The following is a 22,177-nucleotide window of genomic DNA, read 5'->3' on the forward strand; positions in this document are numbered from 1 at the left end:
AAAATAGGCGCCATTACCTTAGATGAAAGGAGAAAGAAGTTGACTAGAACCAGGAATGCAATGAATCTCTTGAAGTACTTGTGCTGCGACAGATCATACAGCTTGGCACGAAACCGAGAATGATCTGAAGGAAGAAACACAGAAAAATCAGAAAATTGAAGAAGAATGAATATAAAGCAAGCGTACACTATAAACTTCAATTATACATATCAAACCTTCAACCAGGATGGACGGGGGGCTAACTTAGATTTATTTTTTTAAGCAAAATACTTTGGCCATAAATGGCACTTGAATAGCAAAGATGGTTACGCATTTTACTTTAAGAAGAATACTTTTTAAAAAATTGTGACCTAAGTATGGAATTGAATACCTGCCCAGATCAAGTTCCTAAAGTCTATTTAGTACTCTTGATGGTATACAAATTCTATTTTCAGGTGATAAGTGCAGTACATGCAGATCTGGGGCCTGTCTTACAAAGTTACGATTGATCCAATCAATTGTAACTCTATGGAAATCCATCAGTGTCCTAATTTTTTCCACAGGAAATTTGCACAATGTCCTTTGTAAACAAAGAGAAGCACACTGAATTTTCAAGAAAACAATGAATGCATGAATATACTTCATAATTAGAAAATATTTTGAACAAAGATGCATAATAGATGTTGACACTGCTGGCCGTCCATAGTTGTGAGTGATCGGATCAATCGTAACTCTTTGTAAGAGTTAATCTTACCAGGTCGTGGTGGGAGATGGAGAGGTTGGGCAAGCTGAAGTCTGCCTTTTAGATCCTGCCATCTTCTCTGGTCAATAGTCAGCAAAGTGGTTCCCTGAAAATACATCAAGAAAATATAAAAAGTGGAACGCCTCTGGCAGTCTCGCCTGCATTACGCCATTCAATATAGCAGCAGTGCTGACTTTGAAAAACAACTATTGAATAGTTATTTTATTTAAAAAAATCATATGATAATACAATACTATGTTCATTGACTGTCCTCATCATCATCATCATGATCATCATCACCATCATCATAATCATCATCACCATCATCATCATCATCACCATCATCAACATCATCATCAACATCATCACCATCATCATCATCACCACCACCATCATCACCATCATCATCATCATCACTTCCTCGATCATTATCATCGTAATTATCATCATCATCATCATCATCACCATCATCATCATCATCACCATCATCAACATCATCACCACCACCATCATCACTTCCTCTATCATTATCATTGTAATTATCATCATCATCATCACAATCACCAACAGTATAATTAACATCATAATTAATTAACATCTTAATCAACATCACCATTATCATCATCATCATCGGCAACATCGTCTACGTCATCTTCATCCTTACCTTGTTTTCAAAGTAGTTTGAGATGACCACACCAACAAACAGAGTGAGTCCAATCATGCAGCCGATGAAGACGAAGATGTGTATATAGAAGGTATGCCACTATCAAGAACAATAAAAAGAGTGAAACTAGAATCGATTGTTAAGCTTGGCCCACACCTTCGCGTTTTGGGCTGCGTATTGCCTTGTTAGACAAAAGCAACAATATGCAGCTTAACGCCTCATGATACCACACAGCACAATATTTGGTTGCAATAACACCTTTCTTGCCAACATGCTCGTACAGAGTTGGATGTAGTAAAGCGAAGTGATGCGAGCTTAAGTTCAGACATATTTTTACTGCATCAAATGCAAAACAAGGAACAAAGAAGACACACAAACTATGAAAATGTAAGTAAAAGAATTTCATCGCCTATTCGATCTTACCACAACTGAAATGTTGACTTACCATATTTGTCTGATTAATGATGATGTCTCGTACTTCCAACCAGCCTTCCAGAGAAAGTACTTCAAACAATGCTAGCAGAGCACTGCCCAAGTTATCAAAGTTGAAGTTACGTGGGTTGGCCCTGTAACAAAACAAAAAATAGAATGCACAAGTAGCAGGCTTGACAGTGGTCTTCTGCAACAAAATCATAATATGCAACATTGATATACTGTATGATAAAAATGTCTTGAAGTGCTGCATATTATCACCTTTGTTTTATAGCATAGAAACCAACAAGCCACTTTTTAGCATTTCTGGGAATAAATTCCTGTAAGATATCCATTCAACTCAACCAGGTCAAATGTAGCAAATGGAGCTCAATGCCCAACCAAAGGACATTGGGAACAGAACCCCAAACCTTGTGATCTATAGCAAGAGACTAATCCACTAGACCACAAGAAGAGGAGGAAGAAGAAGAGGTGGAGGATAAGGGGGGGAATAAGAGGGAAGGAAGGGGAGGGATGGTGAAAGAGAAGGAGGAAGGCAGAGATGGGAAGTATGAGAAGTAAAGGGGGGAGGGAGAACGGTATGAGAAGTAGAGGGGGGAGAAGGGGAAGAAGAGGAGGGGGAGCAAATGGGAGGTATGAGAAGTAGAGGGGGGAGAAGGGGAAGAGAAGGAGGAAGGCAGATGGGAAGTATGAGAAGTAGAGGGGGGGAGAGGGAGAAGGGAAAGAGAATGAGGAAGGCAGATTGGAAGTATGAGAAGTAGAGGGGGGAGGGAGAAGGGGAAGAGAATGAGGAAGGCAGATTGGAAGTATGGGAAGTAGAGGGGGGGGGAGAGGGAGAAGAGGAAGAGAAGAAGGAATGCAGATGGGAAGTATGAGAAGTAGAGGGGGGGGAAGAGGGAGAAGGGGAAGAGGAGAAGGAAGGCAGATGGGAAGTATGAGAAGTCGGGGGAGGAGAGGAAGAGGAAACTTAGCACACTCTTGGAACAGAGGGAACAAAACCCCAAACCTTGTGATCTACAGCAAGAGACTAATCCACCAGACCACAAGAAGAGGAGGAAGAAGAGGTGGAGGACGAGGGGCATAAGAGGGAAGGAAGACAAGGGATGGTGAAAGAGAAGGAGGAAGAGCAGATGGGAAGTATGAGAAGAGGGGGGTAGAGAGGGAGAAGGGGAAGAGAAGGAGGAAGACAGATTGGAAGTATGAGAAGTCGGGGGAGGAGAGGAAGAGGAAACTTACCACACTCTTGGAACAGAGGGAACAGAACCCCAAACTTTGCGATCTATAGCAAGAGACTAATTCACCAGACCACAAGAAGAGGAGGAAGAAGACGAGGTGGAGGATAAGGAGGGATAAGAGGGAAGGAAGAGGAGGGATGGTGAAAGAGAAGGAAGGCAGATGGGAAGTATGAGAAGTAGAGGGGGGGGGAGAGGGAGAAGGGGAAGAGAAGGAGGGATGCAGATGGGTAGTATGAGAAGTAGAGGGGGGGAGGGAGAAGGGGAAGAGAAGGAGGGATGCATATGGGTAGTATGAGAAGTAGAGGGGGAGGGAGAAGGGGAAGAGAAGGAGGAAGGCAGATGTGAAGTATGAGGAGCCGGGGGGAGAGGAAGAGGAAACTTACCACACTCTTGGAACAGAGGGAACAGAACCCCAAACCTTGTGATCTATAGCAAGATACTAATTCACTAGACCACAAGAAGAGGAGGAAGAAGAGGTGGAGGACGAGGGAGCATAAGAGGGAAGGAAGAGGAGGGATGATGAAAGAGGAGGAAGGCAGATGGGAAGTATGAGAAGTAGAGGGGGGAAGAGGGAGAAGGGGAAGAGGAGGAAGACAGATCAGAAGTATGAGAAGTCGGGGGAGAGGAAGAGGAAACTTACCACACTCTTGGAACAGAGGGAACAGAACCCCAAACCTTGTGATCTATAGCAAGAGACTAATCCACTAGACCACAAGATGAAGAGAAGAGGTGGAGAATAAGAGGTGATAAGAGGGAAGGAAGAGGAGGGATGGTGAAAGAGAAGGAGGAAGGCAGATGGGAAGTATGAGAAGTAGAGGGGGGAGAAGGGGAAGAGGAAACTTACCACACTCTTGGAACCAAGAAAGTAGGCAATTCTTCTTCTGGCGAATCTGGTTTGTGAGTCTTTACAACGCTAACAAGAATCCGGAATTCTCCAACGCATTCACTCTGAAATTAAGAACACATCATCCATGTGCTATTAGTTGATATTATATTCATTCCAAATCTATTGGGGAGGGAGGAGGAAGGACAAAGGAAATGATCTTGGCTGTAGAGATTAAATATTTGTAATAATTACAATAAAATAACACTTGCAATAAAACTAAATGGATTATCAACTGCATCTAGTCAAATTATATGACAGATCAAGAAATATATTACAAACCTCTCTTTTAAAATATTTAATGAATGACCCTTGACCTTTCACCAATTGCACCCAATCAAATCATGTCATCGTCGCTAATCATCCTATGCATACATGAGCCAGAGCCATCAAGTATTACTAAGTTTTACTATCATGAGAAATACATATTCTCAGGTATGAAATGGCAGATATCCAAAAATTATGTTTACGACCTCCACCTTGACCTTTTACCACTTGCACCCAATCAAATCATGTCATCCTCGCTAATCATCCTATGCATACATGAGCCACCAAGTTTTACTATGAGAAATACATATTCTCAGGTATGAAATGACAGACGGACAGATATCCAAAAATAATGTCTACGACTTTACCTACGACTGTGGAGGCAGAATAAAGCTTGGTTCATACCTCATTTTTAATGGTAGGGTCATTGCACTTAGCCAGCCTTGTTGCAAAGATCTGTACGCCGTAGCTGGCAAAGACAAATATAAGAGCAAGGAGCAGAACAGAGACCAGGAAGATCTCTTTGAAGCTACGCAGGAGCTCGTAGAACAGCTTCCTCAGATGGGGCACCAGTGCGAATATGCGAAGTGGGCGACAGCATCGCAGTACAAGAAATACCTACAGAGGACAGATACAGTATTAAGAATAATCATTAATGAGTTCTTTTGATAAAGATTTTACATTTGTGAACTACCACTTCAAAACCTGCAATACATCACCCAAAATAATTTGAATGTTTTTATTGAGCTTGATAAAACACATAATAAGCTTTAAAATGATATACGTCATTGTCAAGATTGATCAACAATAACCCACACAAGAGTTTGACTTAAAGAAGAAGAAATTCAGTGAAAGCTTAAAAAAATAATGAGAAAACATGGTTTGAAGTTTCGGGTTCACTCAAGTGAACTTCCCAGCAGTCCAGAAAAATGTGGTGTATAAACAATCCAAATCTTCTCTTTTATTTCACTTTACAACTACAAATTTTGACACTATGAAGAAGTGTTACTGTGTTACTCTCTCAGATAAACTTATTTTCTATGTTATATTTTTTGAACCCATAGAGTCAAAGGCAGACTATGCAATTCGTTGTTATTCAAATTTCAAAGAAATTGTAATAACACTTGATACAAACATTCCAACCAATAAAATCTTAGCGATCAGAGTTCAGAATAGTGGTCGGACTTACTGAAATCAAAATTCAGTCAATTTCGAGCCTCCTTGTAGTAATAAAGGCAAATTTAATTCCAAATTGTAATAACTTCATCATCGGCTGCGACTTAAAGCCCATTTGGACATTACTCTGACCACAGGGCTTGCCACTCAGTAAAATTAAGATTTTATTATTCCTAACATTAGGCCGTGCTTCAAATACAATGATATTACTTCTTGGAACTTTCATGTTTTTAATGCAAAATGTGATTTTTTTTAAAATTTGCATCTTATTGGACTGCATTGTGTGCACTGGGCTTAAAACATCCATAATTATGACAGAGCTTACGTGAGCTAGAGAGGCAGGCTGGACATTCTTTGGCATCCAACACAAGAAGATAAGACTGATGAGATAGATGAAAACATCCAAGAATCCTCCAACATCTCGTATCAGAGCTTTTGGTGTGAAGAACAGACCATCAGCTAGAATCTAGTCCAGAGAAGGAAAAATAAAATAGTATTGCCCAGTATTTCAATATTGATACCAAACTAGTGCTTATTTTTACCTCTAAAAAATGCTGTGTAAATTAAGTCCCCATTTTCCGTTAACATAATAGTTCTCTTCTTTAGAAGTTATGCACCAACTTGATGTGAAATTGAAGACAAAGGGGCATGTTTACCCTGACATTTAATTGGTTTTGATAAAAGCAGAAAAAAAATATTGGTGAGAGTTTGAAGAAAACCCATCAAAAGGGTGTGGAAGTTATGAATTTTGTAAAATAATTTTTTAGCATCACAGAAGAGCAGCTCCTCCATAATGTATTTTGTGTGATATAAATTAAATATAAAAAAATTTAGTAAAAGAGCAAAGTGACTTCATTTGTGCAGGGGTTATATATCGTCCATCTATCACCTTCTAGGAAAAAAAATTTTCATTCATGTTCAATTTAGAGAAATTAAGTTGTGGAATTTATATTACATGATATAAGGAGAGCTGCTCATAAATGATGTCACAAATTCAAATCATTTACAATCCATAACTCTCTTACTCTTCAATGGATTTTGATCAAACCTCCACCACTATTACCCCAAATTTGTCTTTTATCAAAACCACCTTATCATCAAGGGGGGAAGAACTTCCCCTTGTAATGTTTATTTGACCTTTGTATTTTGAAAATTGTATGACTGCAAAACCTGGTAGAAAACTGAAGAATAGGCACTTTCAGTCCCATTGCATACAGTTTGTTTTCACAATGTCTCCTCTATCAATATATTCTTTATGTCCTGGATTTTGAATGTATTTTTAATAAATCTTAATAGCAAACAAATTGGGAATGTCTTGAAATTAGAATGTATCTTTTAACCCTAAAAGAACTAGGATTGATGAATCTTAAAGACAAACAAATATAAAATGAAAGAAGAAGACATACCTTCAAAATCATTTCTGATCCCATGAAAATGACAAAGATGTATTCTGCAATGAGTAGAACCTTGTGATCCATAACTCTGTTATCAGGACTCTCGTACATCATAGATATACAGGTCGCCGTGGTAACTACGATGGAACACCACGTCATGTATGTCACCATGGCAACAAAATCACTGAAAATGAAACCAATAATACATGTAATTTACATTCCAGTACAACACAGATATCATTAGATACTACAATAAAGCTAATGAATAATCTATAACATATATGCCAGTTGTTGTAACAAAATGAGTCTGAAAATAAATGTTTGTTGTACAGTTTTATTTTCTCTAAAAACACTAAATGATTCTGTTAGAAAATGTGTAATTTCCAAGAAATAAGTATTATTGCATTCTGATCAGATGTAATGTCTTTTTAAGCAACAATAATGCATTGTCCCACATGTACTTAACTATGTATTGTTGGTGATCTTCAGTGTGATCATTTTTTTAAGATGATATTCATGATCTCACAAAGTTTGATAGTATGTAACTATACCAGATCTAGATCAATGGCAATGTGGTGCCATTTAACCTCCTTGATTTTAAAGATTTTCGAAAAAATTGGTTTGCTTCAATTATATTAGTTTACAATGTAGATTTAAGTACATAATTATTACTGTGACAATCGGTAACTATCATAGTATTGTGGAAAGCAAACTCACTGGATCTCCTGGTATCTCCTCTTGATGACCATTCCAGACTCATCAGTATGGGTTCTGAACAAAGAAATAAAGAAAATGAGTCAAATAAGCTGTGGGTCATCAAATTAGGCTCAGGAAAGGGGGAAATAAAATTTTTCATTTTTGTCTGAATTGTGTTATTTACCTACTTCAATAATGGCACTTTGTATGAACCCAGTCACTTTTTGCTGCCACAGCCTTTTTTCCAAATTTATAAGGAGTATATTGGACAAATGCCCCTTACCCCTCAACATGCTTTTCCCAACCTAGCATTAACATCCTTACAAAAGGTATTATATGACACCTAGATAGATCCTTGTGATTTGATTGGTTGTTTGATATCGTTCATTCAGCCTATTTTGCAATGACGTCATCAACCGTGCAATTTTGGATCCATTCATCGTGCAATTTTGGATCCATACAATTTTTTCCATTGCACACACGCACCGAGACTGCAGCTGCAGGCACCAGTAGTGCGCATGTTGTAATGACATTACAATCAACAGACCAAACTCGCACTGCATGAGCATGTTTTGCATCGAAATTCATAAATTTCATATGAAAAAAAAAAATTAGGTGTCATACATGTATAAACCAAATAATGAATTTTTTTCATTCGTGCAATGAACAGAATACTTCATTCGGTGAAAGATGAAATAATGATCCATTCAACTCGGCTACGCCTCGAATGGATCATTTCATCTTTCACCTCATGAAGTATTCTGTCCATTGCACTCATAAACATTCATTATTTGTATACTATACTATACTTTCTGTACCCAGCCAGATATAAAGGAATACATGAGAAATGTGGCCCATCTTGGTCCTGTCTCATAAAGACTTGCCAAATTCACAATGACTAGTACTAAAATTAGCAACATTATCAGCCAATCAAATTGATTGATTTCAGTAGTTTTTAACTGTTTGTGCAAATTTGTTATTATAACAAGTTTAATGAAACAAGCTCCCGGTATTTACCGCCACTTCCTCCATTGCTTACTTGGGTTAATACACATCACAATATTCACAGGGTAACCTCACCAAAAATTGTCAATGCATTGAACACAGTAAATTGTAAAAGCTTAAATCTTGATTACAGTCGTACAAAGTAAAACATATCCTGTAATTCATTGGAAATGATATCTGATTGGCGTAATGATATGAGAAGAACAATTACATCAGGGCCCCGTCTTACAAGGAGTTACAATGATCCGATCAATCACAACTATGGACGGCCAGCAAAGTCAACATCTACTATGAATGTTTATTGAAAATATTTTCTAGCTATGATGCACATTTCATGCATTCATCGTTTTCTCGAAATTCACCGTGCTTCTCTTTGTTTGCAAAGGACATAGTGCAAATGTCCTGGAGAAAAAATTATGACACTGATGGATTTCCAAAGAGTTACGATTGATCCGATCAATCGTAACTCTTAGTAAGACGGGGACCAGCTACAAGGAATGTCTGACGAAGCTTTGATGCAGCCTTTCAAGTTAAAGTTTACAACAGGTGAAATTTCAAGAATGTCAAAAAAAAAACAATGGTTCCTAATCATATCTTGCTACTATTAACAATAAGATTCTGGTATTGCTATTGTGTGCAGCAGTAAAATCTTACAGAATTGTAAACTCTAGCTCTGATGGAAACAGAGAATTAAGGAAAAATATATCATGGCTAAAGTTTCAGTTTATACAGTAGGGTTGGAACAGCTACTGACACGGCGATATGTGTTTCATAAAGCTGTTTGTAAGTTACGAGCGACTTCATGAATGACTAGTGATCCTTTACTTTGGTAAGTGGTGCACACCAGATTTTCATTGGCGTCCCTAAGAGAGGGTCACCGGACATTCGTAAAGTCGCTTGTAACTTTTGAACAGCTTTATGAAAAACCAACCTGAACTCGGGAGCAAACAGAGATATCCGTTCATAATGTGATGTGTTCAATATAAAACAACTCATCATGATTATATTTCAGTATAATACAGAAGGTAAGGCACAGAAAAGAGACAGCAACAGACAAACACGCAGGGAAAGGAGATGTGAGGTGAACTTACGCATTGTATCTCGCATAGACGATACCCATACAGAATTTCCTCAGCTTGCTCTCCCGTCCAACAGCAAAGAGAGGCATATCAAAGTATGGATGGTTCTCTCTTAGATCCTCCTCTTTAGCATTCCTTTCAAAATCATAAAATAAATCAAAATCAATCAATCAAATCACAAAATAGAATTAAAAGGGATAACACCATAAATGGTAAGAACAACGAATGACAAATTATGTTTACCATGTAAACTGCATGTAATACAGCCCATGGGCTGCTATGATAGGTAAATAAACCATACTCATACTAAGTCTACTACTACTACTACTACTACTACCACTACTACTACTACTACTACTACCACAACTACTACTACCACTGCCTACTACTACTCCTCCTCTTACTTCTACAACAATATGATTTCTTGCTGGGCAACTGCCCATACATACACACATGCAACCACAACCTTTACTTAAAGGTCAAGTCCACCCCCAAAAAATGTTGATTTGAATAAATAGAGAAAAATCAAACTAGCAAAACGCTGAAAATTTAATCAAAATTGGATGTAAAATAAAGTTATGACACTTTAATGCTTATTTTTCCCAAAACAGTGATATGTACAAATCAAATGAGTCGGTCGATGATGTCCCTCACTCATTATTTCTTTTGTTTTTTGTTTTGAATTATACAATTTTTTTTTTTCTTCTAGATTTGACAATAAGGACCAACTTGACTGAATCATATAGTATTAAACATTGCTCATTCCACATGTTCAGGGAGGAATTAATCGTTGTTTCACTTGACAATGAGAAAAATAGAATATTCCCCATTCATATTATAAAATACAAAAGAAATAGTGAGTGGATGACGTCATCAGTCTCATCATTTGCATACCCACCAGGATGTGCATATAACTGTTTGTGAAATAAAGCAAAACTTTAAAATGTCATAACTTCCTTATTTTACATCAGATTTTGATGAAATTTTCAGTGTTATGCTTGTTGGATTTTTCTCTTTTTACTCAAATCAACTTTTTTAGGGGTGGACTTGTCCTTTAACAGTGGGATTGTCATCTGGTCAAACCAAGGTAGATGGAGATTTATGACTAGCAGACCGACCTTGTGTGATGCTACTAGAAATGCCTTATTGGTGTAGTCATTACATCACTTTCCCTGACCCTGACAATTACCCTAGGCTACCGAGGCTTGGTTGAAGACTTCTTGTTGATACACCGAGTTCGCTTTCCCCACAAGACATTTCTGTTACAGGTATTTCCAATGGTTTTCACAAAGTCTAGTGTCAGCAAATAGTGATCCATTCCCCATTAGAGCTACATGTAGGCCCCGTCTTACAAAGAGTTGCTATGAAAAGCCAGCCATGCCAACATCTAAAATGCATGTTTGTTTAAAATGTTTTCTAGATATGATGGGTACTCATATATTCATTGTTGTATGGACAGTTTGATGTGCTCCTCTTTGTTTACAAAAGAACGTTGTGCAAAATTTCGGTAGGAAAATTATGATGATGGATTTACATATAGTTGAGGTTGATGGAATCACTCACAACTCTTATTAAGACAAGGCCTAGCTATCATGGGGAATGGATCACTATTTGCTGACCCCAGACTTTGTGAAAACCATTGGAAATACCTGTAACAGAGACGTCTTTTGGGGAAAGCAAACTCTGATGCCCCGCTGACTTTAATATTCACCATCTCAAAGCAGCACTCTCAAGAGGGACACACACACCACCCAAACACTGCACCTAGCACACTGTATATAGTGCAAGAAGAATACCACCACAGGATCACCACATCAGCTGAAGCAGCTAGTGGCAGCACCTGACACAGCACAACCCTCTACAGGACAGCGTGTACACTTTTTTGGGAGAGTACTTCAAGGTTCAAGGTGTGACTTACTAACCTCTTCTGTACAGCTTGCTGTTTCCTCTCTTGGATGACCTTGATGTTGAAAGATACATTCCTGTTGGCGATGTCACTGTTGTCTTTTATAGATTCCATGGGCTTGTGCCCCCGTATAGATCCCCTCAATGCCCTGTACCAGTAGAGTGGAAAACAATGGGACCCACATAAAGCATATGCCTCAAAGTCATATATCTTGATGGGACCAGAACGAAACCGGTGTTGTGATACCACTGATACAGAAATTGGACCCACGTAACACCTATGTCTTGAAGTCATATATCGTAAAGGGAACAGGATTTAACCTATGTTGCAATGTCTTATCTCACTGATACCGAAATTGGACCCATGTGAAACCGATGTCTAAAAGTCATGTATCGAAATGGGACCAGGATATAACTTACGTTGCAATGGCTTATACCACTGGTACAGAAATTGGACTCAAGTAAAACCTTTGTCGTGAAGTCATATATCGTACAGGGAACAGGATTTAACCAATGTTGCAATGTCTTATCTCACTGATACAGAAATTGGACCCATGTAAAACCTATGTCTAAAAGTCATATATCGAAATGGGACCAGGATATAACTTACGTTGCAATGTCTTACACCACTGATACAGAAATTAGACCCATGTAAAACCTATGTCTTTAAGTCATATATCGTAAAGGGAACAGGATTTAACCTATGTTGCAATGTCTTATTCCACTGATACCGAAATTTGACCCATGTAAAACCTATGTCTAAAAGTCATATATCGAAATGGGAACAGGATTTAACCTATGTTGCAATGTCTTTAATATACCACTGATACAGAAATTGGACCCATGTAAAACCTATGTCTAAAAGTCATATATCGAAATGGGACTAGGATATAATCTACATTGCAATGTCTTATACCACTGATACAGAAATTAGACCCATGTAAAACGTATGTCTTGAAGTCATATATCGTAAAGGGAACAGGATTTAACCTATGTTGCAATGTCTTATTCCACTGATACAGAAATTGGAACCATGTACATTGTATAAGCTGTCAGATATCAAAACAGGACCAGGATAAAACCTATGTCGCAATGTCTTATACCAATGAAACAGATATTGGATCCACATGAAGCCTACATGTATGTCTCAATAATGGGAACTGAATGGGGCATGATATCATATACCGTTGAGATAGAAAGGGGACCCAAATAACGCATAAGTTTTAATTCCATATACTGTCAACACTGCATTGGGATTGAAATTAACCAAAAATCAATATGAACCTATTGTGGCTTATGCAATTACTGCTACTCGCAATTATAATTTTGTATCTATCCTGCTTTCAAAAGATAAAAGGCATGGGCATCTTGGCACATTTCATTCTATAGAATTAAAGTAATTTCAATCAGTAACTGTAACTCTGTTAAACCTCTTTAATAAATATTACTTTACACCATTGCATTTCATAATCTCATAACAGTGACCCCAAGCATTTTTCATTTGCACAATCAAGTAACATATTTCAGCTCTTTCAAAATATTGTGCATATTTTTTCTTTTCTTTGCATGCTTCAATGTCATCATCACACTTGTCTATCTATCGACTTACACAATTTGAACATTCATGAACAAATTTGGAAATGATATTGAGTTCCAAAAACTCGATTCCAGAAACTGATATAGGGGGTGAGAACTTTGTAATGGTCTTCTTGAGACAGGGAAGATGTATCATATGCTGCACAAAAGGGTATTTTCATAAATCCCAGGACTTGAGAATTCAATTCTTAATATGTATGTACTTACAGTTGCACCTGTCCAGTTATAATCAGATAAAATGTTAAAAGTTAGTAAGGTCCGAGGGATATGAATCATGGGCAATGCTTTCCAAGGTATTAAAAACAAAGGTTAAAAGCTGGGTTTTTCAATTCCATTTATGATTTTGTTAATTCTGGTTTAGTAAGGACTATATATAATGAGGCCTGATCAAGTTCATTGTTGGAAAGCCAATTCTAAACTACTGCATTTTAAACATTTCACAGATATTTCATGCAGATTGGGAGTTTGCTTTACTGACCCCATATAAAAAATACAATTGCTGCACAACGACTCCATCTCATGACACATTATTTTATAAATTTAATTATATAATTCATTACACTACTGAAATAATAATTAATCTAAGTTCTGCTTTTTTGGGTGATAAATTCTTGGTAAATTAAAGTCCTGTTAAAAATAGGATTTAAAGTTACCAAAAACAGCCTCTGTAATACTTCATCAAGCATATATCATTACTTATTCCCATACAAAGTACTTACTTAATATTATTGACTACCTACAAAAAGGAGACATAATTTTACCAAACAAATAGTTGAATACTGATATATCCATAATTTTTGTTTACTGCATATCATTATTTATAGCATGCATTTTTAAACTATCATATCTTTATTATTTTCAAGGGGAAATGCTTTTCGTAGCTTATGATATTTTCATATTTTTGAGAAACATCTTTGAAACGAAGGTGATTAACTGACATCAACCAATTATTAATTTTAATAAACATTATTGAATATTGAAAACAGGGGAGTGTTTCACGTCTGTGATTTTCACTGACTAATTTGCTCTAAGCCAATCAGATGCAAGGATTTCAGTAGCTTATAACACCTGTCAGTGAGCATCAATGACTCGTGAAACCCTCCCCAGAAGGCCAAAGGGGTGGGTGAAATGAATCACATCATATTGCTCGGATGAATGAAAATGATGAACAGCTATGATAGATAGGATCAAGCGTGATACTGTTAGAGGAAAAATATGAATGTGAGATGATATATATACAAGCCAGTTTGTAAACACCATTAGTCAGAGAGAAAAAACAACACCTCACCATGTCATCGATTAGAATCAATGCCGTATCAGAGGTTGCTGGCTAAATTCCAAATATTTTTTGCAATACTATAAACTGACAAATTTCACAGAATTTGGGAAAAACACAAAAAAAATTGAAATTTCACATAAAACATCATTTTCAGGCCCAAAAACAGTTTATGGCGAACACGCACCGTGACAATCGTGAAAATAAAAATAAAAATTAACCATCGGCGGTGCATCACGGAAAGTCTGCCAATCAAACAAACATAATATATTCTCTGTGTAAGCACGTACAAGCTTATTTTTTTTAATGCCTGTATGTGTATTATGTAAAAAGGTGTGTTTTTCATATGACTTTTACAATAATTGTCCTATCATATCCCCATCGGATAAATACATTTAAGTATATCATGAAACTTAGAAGCCAATTTGCATCACTTACTTCTTGCCATGTCTGGCAAACCTCTGGCAAGTTTCAGGTTATCAAGAACAACCCCTGCTTCAGATACATGCATGATAAGCAGGCCTCTTAGACCATGTAGGGCAAGTTCAAATGGGCATCAGATAAATTGAACTATATGACAAAATTGCTACATAGTCACCAACTGATTGCAGTCCAATTCTACAATTTTTCTTTTCAAAACAGAACATTTGTCTGAGGTTCACAATTGGACTATGATGATTACAAACTGGCTTTTTGATATTTTAGAACAATGAATGATGTTGAAATCTACAAGAGCATGAACACTAAAACCAATGCAAAGTGTTTATACAAAAAAAAATAGTATGTTGTTATAATAATTCTATGTAGAAGGTGTCAAGCTTGAATGAATACAGTAGTGTAATCTAATGTGAACCTGGACTATTTAAAACTTTTTTTATGGAGGTAAATACCAAATGTTTGTATCACTTTATGTTAAAAACATTAATAATTGGCCTGTGCATAAAAAGATTTTTGTGGTATTTTTTTTCTTTTCTTTTTGGGGTGTGTGTCTTTCAATATTCATTTTGGCAAATTAATAAAGCATGGCTTTTAAAAATTATTTATTAGGATAATTGATCAAACTTTGAATTCCAGTTTGATATGGGTAGCATTTCATGAAGCATCAGTGATTTTCATCAACAAATTTACTCTGAGCCAATCAGAAGCAAGGATTTCAGTAGCTTATAACAGTTGTCATTTAAAATCACTGATTGTGAAATAATCCCCTGTTCAATCTCTCTCCTAGGGAGCATTTCATGAAGCATCTTATCAATGATTTTCACCAACAAATTTACTCTGAGCCAATCAGATGCAAGCATTTCAGTAGCTTATAACAAATTGTCAGTGAATATCACTGAGACACTTTGTTTACTGAAACTCTCCCCAGAATTCACAAAGATGGTTTTGAATTTGTGGTCCAAAACTACAGTTCATGCAGATACATACATTAATTAATTTCATTCTAATTCCAAATTTGATTTAATCAATCATTTTTTATTAGTTAATTCAATTAATTAGGCTAAATGATGAATGAAAGTATAAAAAAAAATCAGTAAATCTTTGGTTACATAGGCTCTGTTGAAAAAATGAAAAAATGAAATAAAATAAGCAAATATATACAGATTGCATTGTAACATGAATCGACTTCTGGAAGAAGCAGCAAAATGTATAAGCCAATATTCATGCGTTAAGCTTCTTTCAGGAAATTTATTTTTCTTTCTTTTAGATATTTATGAGTCATTGAATTTGTGATTTTGGAATAAAGGGATAAATTAGAAAGGCTTGGAACTGAGTTATCTGGTTAACTCAATCTATAACTACTACTATTAAATGAAAAAAATACTTATAACATTACCATTTCCACTTTGTTTGCAACCGAAATGTAAAATAACTACGTCAGAATTGCCCATACTATAAACAATGTTTATAATTTCAATTTTGATATTTTGATTCCTACTTTAAACAATCATTTTTTAAGGAATCGCATAAAAATTATAGAAACCCTGCAAAAATATTAGCTCATACAGTAACACATTTCATGCAGTGATCTAACATTTGCTCCTCAAACAATTGCTTCATCTTGCTTTTTCCTATCCTCTGACAAGAGTTGGTGACAAGGTCAGTTTTGGTGTATCCCCCTGAAATGTCTGTCACTGACTACACTGAATTAACATGTATGTCAGATCACTTCCATAGTATGGATGGTATAAAATGAAAATATATCTTAGGTTTTAGTGACTGATTTTTGCAAGTTTACCTGAACATTATTTTTGCTTCGGTCGGGATCCTAACCAATATAAGAAGTATTGAAGGGTTTCTGGGGTTTTTTTTTCTTCCTTTTTTTTTTTTGGGGGGGGGAAGAAGAAGAGGGGTATGAAACAACTTCTCAAGCATGGAATGAGCTTTAATTTAAGGATATAATTTTTTCAAAGCTTTCTGATACGCAATACAAACAAAAAAATAAGGCACAGGATATCATCAAAGGTTGAATCAGACTTTCAAAGAGAATCAAAGAATGGAAAAAAAAACGAGTCTATTGTCACTAAACTTGCGTGAAATTTAAATCTTAGATGATACTCTATTATAATTCACATAATTAAGCCTTTAAAGGCTTTATATTAAAGAGAGGATTAGGATTAGTCAGGGTTGAGGTTAGGTTATATATCTGGCTAATGCACAGGGACCTCTTTCAAATGTACCATTTCTATAACAAATTTACTATCAGCCGATCAAATTGATGGATTTCAGTAGCTTTATACTGTCGCTGCAAATTTGCTATTCTAACAAGTTTTATACAACGAGCACCTGATTATCTTTAGAAGCAAAAGTTAGGAGAGCAAATGTAATGAAATACTTTTTCATGCACAGTGACAGTCATGCTTACACAGGGCTATCTACGGGACGAACCACACGTCATGCGAAGAAAAACCTCCGATCCCGATTGGAGCGAGGTCGTGATATCATGCATCACCACTGTGTGCAGGTGACCCGTGTCAAAGGTCACGGATAGAACATCGAAAACAGCACGGACAGCCCGAGGCAACCAATGGAAGGTTTATAGGAAGAAGGGGATAACTACTTGGTAGAATACCGCAAGCGCCTATCACGGCTCCCGTATTCACTCAGCATTCGGCCGCGTACGCCGACTGCGCTGAAACCGAGGCTGACCACCCGCTGGTGAGCAGAGTCCCTGTCGTGAGAAACAAACAAAACTTTGATTATTCAACCAGTCTGATGTTGCAATAGAACATTCTTCCTTAAGACAGACAGCACTGATACCAAGGCCATACACTCAGAGTCGCCAACATGATAAAAAATATTTCAGTGTTTTAAAGCTGAAAATCAGTCTTTTCAAAGAAATACCATATGACAACACATAAATATAAAACTGAAACTTTAGAATCAAGTATTTAGCAAATTAAACCATCATTGTTCTTCTCATTTTATAGTACTCATAAATGAAAAATAAGTACCACTGCAAATTTCAGCAGGTGTTGATGTTTGGCTTATTTCTACATCAGCTACAGCACCACACTTGAAAAGAGGCAAGTGCTACTGTGCTAATGGAGTATCTTAAGGTGTTGGAGAGGTTAGTGGGCTAATTAAATTTCTTTACACCAACACCAAACTTGAAATTGTCCATAGTGTAAAGTGCTTGCCTTACCACAAAATTAACACCAGTCTTCTTCTCTAGGTTCTTTTTTTTTTAAAGCATTGTGCTTACTCGCTAAAACAGTTAAGTGTAATCAGTGTTAAATGCTTACCAGACAATGCAATTGATACCAGTTTTCTTCTGTAGGTTTTCTTGTATCATTTCAGGGTGTTGTGTAAAACACCTATCTAGCAATACATTAAGTGTAATCAGTGTAAGGTGCTTACCTGAGAATGCAATTAACACTATATTTCTTCTATAGTTTTCCTTGTATCACTTCAAGGTATTGTGTAAGGCACTTATCTAGCAATACATTCAGTGTAAGGTTTTTACCTGACAATACAATTAACACCAGTCTTCTTCTGTAGTTTTCCTTGTATCTGTGTAGTAAACGCCGGTAGTCGTCTGCTCATCAGGTACAGCGGCGAGGTCGGGCAGGCGTAGGCGGCCGGGGGTAAGGCCAGCGCGAGGGTACCACTGCTCTCTCTGTTGGCCGATCTCTTCAGCAAGCGCTCCATGTCTGTGCCAGTCTCTACAAACTGTCTTATGAAGCTATCTCTGTATGTATCATCCAAAAAGAATAATAATGAACAGTCCTTACATAGCGCATATCACATTATGATTATAACATCCCTATAGAGATGAGCTTCCAAAGGGCTTGGATATTATCAAGCAAAAGAAATTCATCCACATTGTGCTGCACTCAACCCAGGTGAGGTGCATTGGTACCCGACAGGATTATTTCCTTGGATGCATGAGCGCTGAAAGGCAGCTCGAGCTAAAGCCGGGGTAATAATAATAATAATAACGCGCATCGGAATAGAATATTTCTAGATAGATGGCGCTATATAAATGCCTATTATTATTATTATTAAATCTCCTACATTGGATATGCTTTAACCTGGTAGTGAATGGTGATTTTCTGGGACACTTTTCAATTTCCATGGCTCTTTGCAGCATATCGGGGGGGGGGGGGGGGGCTAAAATGCCCTGAGCCCCCCCCCCTGGAATTTTTCCCTTTGGGTATCCCTTTGATTGAATTCAATGCCCCTCTCATTTTCCTTGGATACACATTCATCTGTGCCCTATTGTAATTATCAAAACCAGCGTGTTGGCTCAGTTGGTAGAGCATCCGCCTCTCAACCGGGAGGTCGGGGGTTCAAGCCCCGGCCATGTCAGACCCAAAGACGTTGAAAGATGGGGGTTGCTGCTACCCTGTTTGGCATTCAACGACATGGATCAAAGTCAATCTGGCGCTGCACAGTGGTTGCCGGGCCCACGATCAATTGGGCGAGAAGAAGTTTCTATTTCAGATATCTATTTCGAACAATAAAATACAGATATTTCTCTTAATTATCAAGAGTTTCCACTAGAAAGGTTGGTGTGCAGTATAGACCTTCAAACCTCTTGTATGACAACGTTAATAAAAAACCCTTTTCACACATAACGCCTATGCAGGTGCTATAGGGACTGGTGTGTTAATGTGAAAAATCACACATAAAGCATGATACAATTCAGATTTCTATGGAATATAGCAACGTCGATCTGGGGCTGCACAGTGGCTGCTGGGATAACGATAAAACAAATTGATTTTTGATAGCTTTTTTAAAAAAATGTTGATTTCAGGTTTGACATTGAATTCCTGATAAGGGGGGTTCTGGGGCTAGTTTTGAGCTCACCAGCCAAATTTTGCTTCATTAAATTGCATTTGAATTTGGACCCTACAGAAATTTCAGGGTCTCTTTATTACTTAAACCGAGGTACCTTCTGCCAACATACATGGTATTGTGTAAAAATAAGACCAATTCTACATGAATGAATAGATTCAATACTCACCGTATCTTTGGTAACGTAAATTCTGATGGAATCTTGGAAAGCAAGATCATCTGAGGCTTATCACTGCAAAAAAAAATAAAGAAAACTACTGAAATCTATGTTTTACATTTCAACTATCTAAAATTTATAATTACATGTATCATTCCCAGACAGTTAAGAAAGATTCAAGTGTCATATGAGCTGATAAAAAGAACTTCTACTTTTAATAAGTGATGGATGTCAAAAAAATGGCTATCCATATCAATACTACAATTTTAAACCAGGGGACTGTTTCATAAAGCTGTTCCTAAGTTAAGGGCAACTTTAAGAACGATTAGTGATCTTTACTTGAGGTAAATTGTAAACACCAAATGATCATTGGCGATGGTTTAGCACTTAAGAAAGGTTCATCAGTCGTTTTTAAAGTCTCTTAACTTACCAACAGCTCAATGAAACACTCACAGAGTTTAAATCAAACTTGAGTTCAGAACACATGCCTATAACTTCAACTTACGGGAACTTTTGGAAGACCCTGAGCCTCCGCGGTAGGACCTTATCTGCCGTCTTCTGTTCTGACGCTTTCATTTGCTTGATTCCTTTAAAGTCTTCTCCCAGCTCCAAGTTGTCCAAGATGACAGCAACGAACAAACTGAGCACAATCTAGAGAGTGTAAACAATATCTTGATCAAAATTGTTCTTTATGTATAATAGTAATAATGATAGCCAGGGATTTTTTTTTTCTGGGGCTACTTTAGGGCTCACCAGTACAATTTTGCTTCATCAAATAACATTTTACTTTGGACCCTATAGCCCTCTTTTATTAGGCCTCTTTTATTAATTTTTCCAGAGCTCTGCAGGGCTTTCGGGGGCAAATTTGTCCCTGTTTATTTTTTCCCTGTAATAAACTGACTTTTGTAAAGCACATTGTCAATTAAGCCTGCTCTATACACTTTATACATTATAGTTTCTTATACTAATTTTTTCTCAATAATTGAGAGTAATCCTTTCTTGTTTCAATTAATTTCTCTGAGAGTGATTTCATACTGGTTTCAATATTTAAAGTTTTTTATATCAATTTCATTACATTGATCGTCTTCATACAAATGTGACTATCTGAATCTTTAATTTTTTTGTACATTACTTCATGTTAGACAAATCTTGATCTAATATTTTAAATGTTGACAACCTTAATTCACAGTGAATATATTTTCATTTCAAGTTTAAACATCTTTTCATTTTTATAGTGGAAATATATATATATCAATTATTCAAGAGTGGTGAAACTTCAGTGCAAAGCAAGTGATTTCTTCATATCTAAAATTAATCCAAAATCCATAGAATACTTTATGAAATTATAATTGATGTTCAGAATTGCATCCTACATGTACATTTATTTAATTTCTATTATATAACCACAGAAATCACATTTTTCCTTAACACTAAAAATATAGATTTCTTTAAAAGCTCCTGCTGAATTAAAAAAATATTTTAAAAATTGTATTACCTTTCAAGTCCAAAATGATAACCAAAATCGTAAGAAATAATCATTTAGCCCAAAACAACAACAAAATCACACAAAACGCCCACAATCTGCATGCATTATAAACAATGTAATCGGTCACAAATCATGCTCCATTCATTTAATAAGGAGAGTGCGAAAGTAAAACAGTCAACCGATTGCACCCAGCAAGTTTAAAAGGCAGTGCCAACAAGACATTAGGGAGTTTTCGCAACTACTTTGCAGACGCTTTCTGCAAGTAGAGAATCTATTGCCCTTAATGATAAAGCAGTCTTTGTCAAAAACTGATGAATCAAAACAGCAGGGTAGTCCTGGGGAGCATTTCATCAATATTTCTGTCTGACAAGTTGTCAGATCTGACAACTGTCCTTTATTTCGATTGACTGAGAAGCACTGTTACTATGGTAACTGTCAGATAAAACGGGACTTGCCGGAAAAAACGTCTGAAAAGTTCTTTCATCAAATGCTCCCCTGAACTCTGGACAAACAATATATTTGCAATTTTTCGTCAGCTCTGAATCTTTGACGACCTGCTGTCCCGGTTATACCAACTTTCGACAAAGACCTGTCAGATGTTCATTGTGCTTTGATGGACATTTTCAATAGATTTACTATTTTGTAGAATCCATCTCCGTTGCAATTGCGAAAGCTCCCTAATACTAGTAAATCAAATCACAGCTAAGTTTTTGAATTGATAGGTGAGCGTAGGAACCACTAGATCACAAATGCCCCCAGATAATCATATCAATTCTGAACATGCTGTAGCAATGTCAAATAGTACCACGGAAAATACTTGTAAGTCTAATAGAAGTGTACAATCAAACACGGCAATGACATTTTAGTCATCTAGGATAAGTAATGTGTTTTCTATGACTTCACCTGC

At 36.7% G+C, this 22,177-nt stretch overlaps 1 protein-coding gene across 2 annotated transcripts in view; it reads right to left on the reverse strand.

Moving 5' to 3' along the window:
- The window catches only part of LOC129279168 (sodium leak channel NALCN-like), a 62,910-nt gene that overhangs the window by 17,226 nt on the left and 23,507 nt on the right, over window positions 1-22,177 (reverse strand). For both annotated transcript variants that reach the window (XM_064111042.1, XM_064111041.1), the window contains exons 14-28: window positions 20,290-20,435; window positions 19,797-19,859; window positions 18,294-18,518; window positions 17,400-17,498; window positions 11,475-11,606; window positions 9,565-9,687; window positions 7,490-7,543; window positions 6,785-6,956; window positions 5,704-5,844; window positions 4,608-4,820; window positions 3,897-4,000; window positions 1,831-1,951; window positions 1,386-1,484; window positions 734-827; window positions 18-124 (exon numbers count right to left, since the gene is read on the reverse strand). In XM_064111042.1, the coding sequence (XP_063967112.1) occupies window positions 18-124; window positions 734-827; window positions 1,386-1,484; window positions 1,831-1,951; window positions 3,897-4,000; window positions 4,608-4,820; window positions 5,704-5,844; window positions 6,785-6,956; window positions 7,490-7,543; window positions 9,565-9,687; window positions 11,475-11,606; window positions 17,400-17,498; window positions 18,294-18,518; window positions 19,797-19,859; window positions 20,290-20,435 (1,893 nt within the window). The remainder of the gene's footprint in view (window positions 1-17; window positions 125-733; window positions 828-1,385; window positions 1,485-1,830; window positions 1,952-3,896; window positions 4,001-4,607; window positions 4,821-5,703; window positions 5,845-6,784; window positions 6,957-7,489; window positions 7,544-9,564; window positions 9,688-11,474; window positions 11,607-17,399; window positions 17,499-18,293; window positions 18,519-19,796; window positions 19,860-20,289; window positions 20,436-22,177) is intronic.

Source organism: Lytechinus pictus, chromosome 16 (genome assembly GCF_037042905.1).
Source record: "Lytechinus pictus isolate F3 Inbred chromosome 16, Lp3.0, whole genome shotgun sequence".
Classification (NCBI taxonomy): Eukaryota; Metazoa; Echinodermata; class Echinoidea; order Temnopleuroida; family Toxopneustidae; genus Lytechinus; species Lytechinus pictus.